Source organism: Pithys albifrons, chromosome 19 (genome assembly GCF_047495875.1).
Source record: "Pithys albifrons albifrons isolate INPA30051 chromosome 19, PitAlb_v1, whole genome shotgun sequence".
NCBI lineage: Eukaryota > Metazoa > Chordata > Aves > Passeriformes > Thamnophilidae > Pithys > Pithys albifrons.
Window position 1 is genome coordinate 4,504,806 of NC_092476.1, and position 3,833 is coordinate 4,508,638.

Consider the following 3,833-nt stretch of genomic DNA (forward strand, 5'->3'; position numbering starts at 1 on the left):
TCCGCGGGGGACAGCGCAGCGCCGGGACCCCCCCCGCGGGGCCGGACCCCCCGGCCGTGTAGGTGCCGCAGAGTCCCTCCTAACAGAGTCGTGAGCAGGTTCCCACCTCCCCCTGCCACCACGAAACGTCCTGCTGAGCGTAGAGAAACGAGGAGAAAGAAAGCCCCCCCGACGGCGGCCAAACCAAAAAGCAAACAGAATCCAAACGGCTCGTGTTTTAGTGGTTGACTTTAATTCTGCACTGCACTTTTACTACAAGGATATAAAGAATAAATAGCAGATACTCTTCATTTACATAGGATTAAGTCATTCAAACTGTTCTCTCTATTTACAATAACATTGTGCTCTAGGCGTTTATTCATTTTTATTTTAAATCTAAAGTCCGTAAGGAAAAACAACTCACACACACACACTTTCCGAATAATGGAAATAGCTTTAACCGTTTTCTTATCAAAAAGTTTGGTTTGTATTTTTTAATCCTTTTATGAAAAAAAACCACCCAACAAAAAACCTACTTCGCCAAAGCGAAGTAACTTCTCTCTGGAATATAAATACCCAAAAAAAAAAAAGATACATTAGCAACCATCAGGGTAATAGTCTTAAAAATACAGTAGACGCTGATTATTTCACGTATAATACTGACCTTTTAATAGTATATTAAACCGGTGCCATATATACACACAATATACATTCTCCTACACGTTACAGTGCATTACAACGTTAACCAGAAAGCAAATGTCTTTTATTTCTGTTGCAGCAAAGGTCCACGTGAGTCCGCTGGAGAAGGGGCAAGAAGGTAAGTGCCAGCCCTAGCAGGAGCACTTGCACTCCGAAATGATGGGGTACTGGATGGGTATCCATGTGCACCTCTGCCCTCCCCGGCGCTGGCACCTCCACCTCAGGATCGTTAAATGCACGGACTTGGCAGGTTTGCAAACCATGCCTTCGGGGACTGAACAAGACCTTTTACTGTAGCAGCTGCCCACTTTGACATACCGGGGCCAAAAGCGGCTGCCGAGATCGTTCCACGTGTATAGGACCGGGCAGAAGGTCTGGGACCAAAGCCACATCTGCAGCTTCCTGCGCAGCTTCTTGCTCAGCCTGTGCTTCTTGCCCGGCTGCAGCCCGTCGTAGAACTCCAGCCCTTTGATTTCGCTGGGCATCGCTCCCGAGGGTCTCTGCCTGAGCAGCAAGTCCAGCTCAGCTAGATCGTCCACTCCGAGCCGGTCCTCGGGCAAGGAAATAGCCATAAAGTTAGGGTCGAAGTGTCCGCCCATGAGGCTCCTTAGCAAGGTCTCGTTAAGATCCTTCTCCTTGGGGTCAAAGATAGGGTCCGGGTGCTCGATTAGATCCACCAAGGGCAAGTTGTCGCTGGGAGCCGGTCGGATGTGCAGATAGTGCTGGCAGGCGCCCTGCTCTAGCCGGAGACCCAGCAGAACCACCAAGGCGTATATAGTCACAAGGCACTGGGAATGATCCATCCTTGGGAGACCGGTGGGGGGGGGGGAAAGGGGGGCTGGGTTCACCAAACAGCAGGGGAAGAAGGTGCAAGCAAATACATCAGAAAACTTGTACGGGGATATCCAAAATAGCTCGTCTTTGAGGGGGATCACCTCCACTCGCCGCACCACCAGCAAAGACAGCCCCTTGATACTCCCGGCAAACAAGCCCCCTGCAAACACTCTCTCTTGCAGGCTTCTCTATAAAATTGCTCCTGGTGGAGCCGCTCCAAAATTCTGCTGCTGTTGCTGCTGCTTCTCGCCCTTCCCGGGAACGGGAGATGCCTCTTTTTGTGGCGAATTCTCCTTGCTGCTGCCGCTCCTCGTTGTCTGCCCGTGCGTGTGGAAGAAGTTGCTGCCGATTCTTCCTCCCCGCTCCTCTCCGCCGTTTGCAAAGCAGCCTCCTCAGCAGCAACAGCAGCCACGCACGTTGGCACCAGTTTGTCTGCTTTGCAAGGACCCAAAGCCTTTAAATTTCCTGCACTTTCAGCTTCATCTCCATGGAAACCACAGACTCTCTCCCTAACCCACCCCACCCCCCTTGAAAAAAAAAACCCCACACACCACCACACACACAACACAACCCCCACTCCCACAAAAGTCCAGGAGAGCGCGGCTTCCCCCTTCCCACCGGCAGGCACCCTCTGCTGGGGAAGGCTGAGGCTGAGCTGCCGCCTCCCCCCGCCCTCCGCACGCCGCCGCTCACGCGAGCAGCCGCCGCGCCCCGGGAGATGCTGCGCGTCCCGGGGCACCGCCCGGCCAGGCGCCCGCTGCCCCGGCGGCCCCGCCGCGTCGCTCACCCCGCGGGCGCGGAGAGCAGAGCGCGGCCCCTCCCGCCCGCCCGGCGGAGCAGCGGCGCGGCCACCCCGCGGAGGGCAGTCCGCGCCCGGCGCCCTCCCCGCGCTGTCCCGGCGCTGCGCGGCCGCGGGGAGGGCGCCGGGCCGGCCGCGCACATGGGCGCGGGGAGCGCTGCCCGCCCGCGGGGCGCCGCGGACGCTGTGCCTGCGCCTGCCCGGGCGGAGCGAGCCCTCTGCTGGCGGCGCCGCGCCGGGCCGGGGGCTGCCCGCGGGCGGGCGGGATGCGCCCCGCAGCGCAGAGCCCTCGGTGAGCGCGGGCACGGCCCCCGTGGCGCTGCGGGAGGGAGGAGGCGGCCCCCGCGGACGCTGCGCGTACCTCGGGGGCTACCGCCCGGCGGGACCCCACGTATGGACCTGGAATCGCGTACGGACCTGGGGTCCCCCCCGGGAGGAGCGCGGGGGCTCGGCTCCCACGGCGGGTGCTCTCCGCACCGCTGCTCTGCTCGGAACACTCGCTTACCGATTTTCCAGGGAGTTGCTAAGACTTCTCCATCAGAAACGCAATTTCCAGTTATGCCCTCAGTCCATACAGGAAAGATGGAAAGTGCCTCAATGGCAAATGCATAAAACAATTTAAAAATTGATACTAAATGCTATTCCATGGAAGAGTGACTGTCTCGCAGAGAGCACTTGCCGGGCACGGCAGGCAGTTTGCTGCAAGGGTCTATTACCGTTTTGAGTAAAATTTCCTCAAGTGCTTGAATCCCATTCCTGCAGGCTGTTTAGGCACTTAGGAGCCTAAGTTTAATGGGACAAAAGCTTAGCCATTTCACCTAAATTATTTATGCATTTTTTAAAATCTTAACCTTCAGATTCAGATTCATTATGAAACTAATATATATATTAACCAAAATTGGGTGATTTTTATAAAAAATTTTTTCAACTATTTTTGCTCCAAATTTTCAATTTAGAACAACTCTTACTTTGCTTTATTCCTGAGCCTATAGGGCATTTTTTAAAAAATACATAAAAAATTACGTGAAAAATATGGAAAACTGACTCTAACTCAGCACTGTAAAAGAGCCTCACAGTGACACTTGCTGCTAAATGTCAAAGATCTGCTGGAGTTTTATCAGATTTTTTTTTGTCTGGAAGCTGAGGTCTTTATCCAGAACCTGATAAACCTTCATTGCTGAAATTTGGTATAACAGTTGTCCCTGGATATAAGGGAGAAACCACACCTCAAAAACAGAAAACAAAAATTGAGAATTTACACCTAGTGGCTTGTATTTCCTCTTTAATAATAAATTCAGTTTTACTTGGCTGAATTCAGTTAAATTCTTTAACTACCTGTCTCTCAGTCTGAAAAGCAAAGCCTGCAAGGCCTGTGTTCCATCTATTTCATGCCAGATGTCTGTTAAAGATTCCACATTCAAAACTGTGACAATAAGCAAGGACTGGAAGATCTTTGCCTCCTGAAGTGAGTTACCTGTACCAGGGAATGTTTCTGGAGTGAGGCTTTTTAAGCCTCTCTACC

At 53.1% G+C, this 3,833-nt stretch overlaps 1 protein-coding gene across 1 annotated transcript; it reads right to left on the bottom strand.

Annotated features, from left to right (window-relative positions):
* Positions 1–210: 210 nt before the first annotated feature.
* On the bottom strand, positions 211–2,335 carry NOG (noggin). Its single transcript, XM_071573641.1, has 2 exons — positions 2,300–2,335; positions 211–1,944 (listed from the first exon to the last, which is right to left on the bottom strand). Exon 2 carries the CDS (start codon positions 1,479–1,481, stop codon positions 810–812), a length of 672 nt encoding a protein of 223 aa, XP_071429742.1. The 5' UTR covers positions 1,482–1,944; positions 2,300–2,335; the 3' UTR covers positions 211–809.
* Between the last annotated feature and the right edge of the window lie 1,498 nt (positions 2,336–3,833).

Bases quoted from the DNA above. Each gene is read 5' to 3' on its own strand.
- NOG (XM_071573641.1), bottom strand. From the start codon at position 1,481: ATGGATCATTCCCAGTGCCTTGTGACTATATACGCCTTGGTGGTTCTG.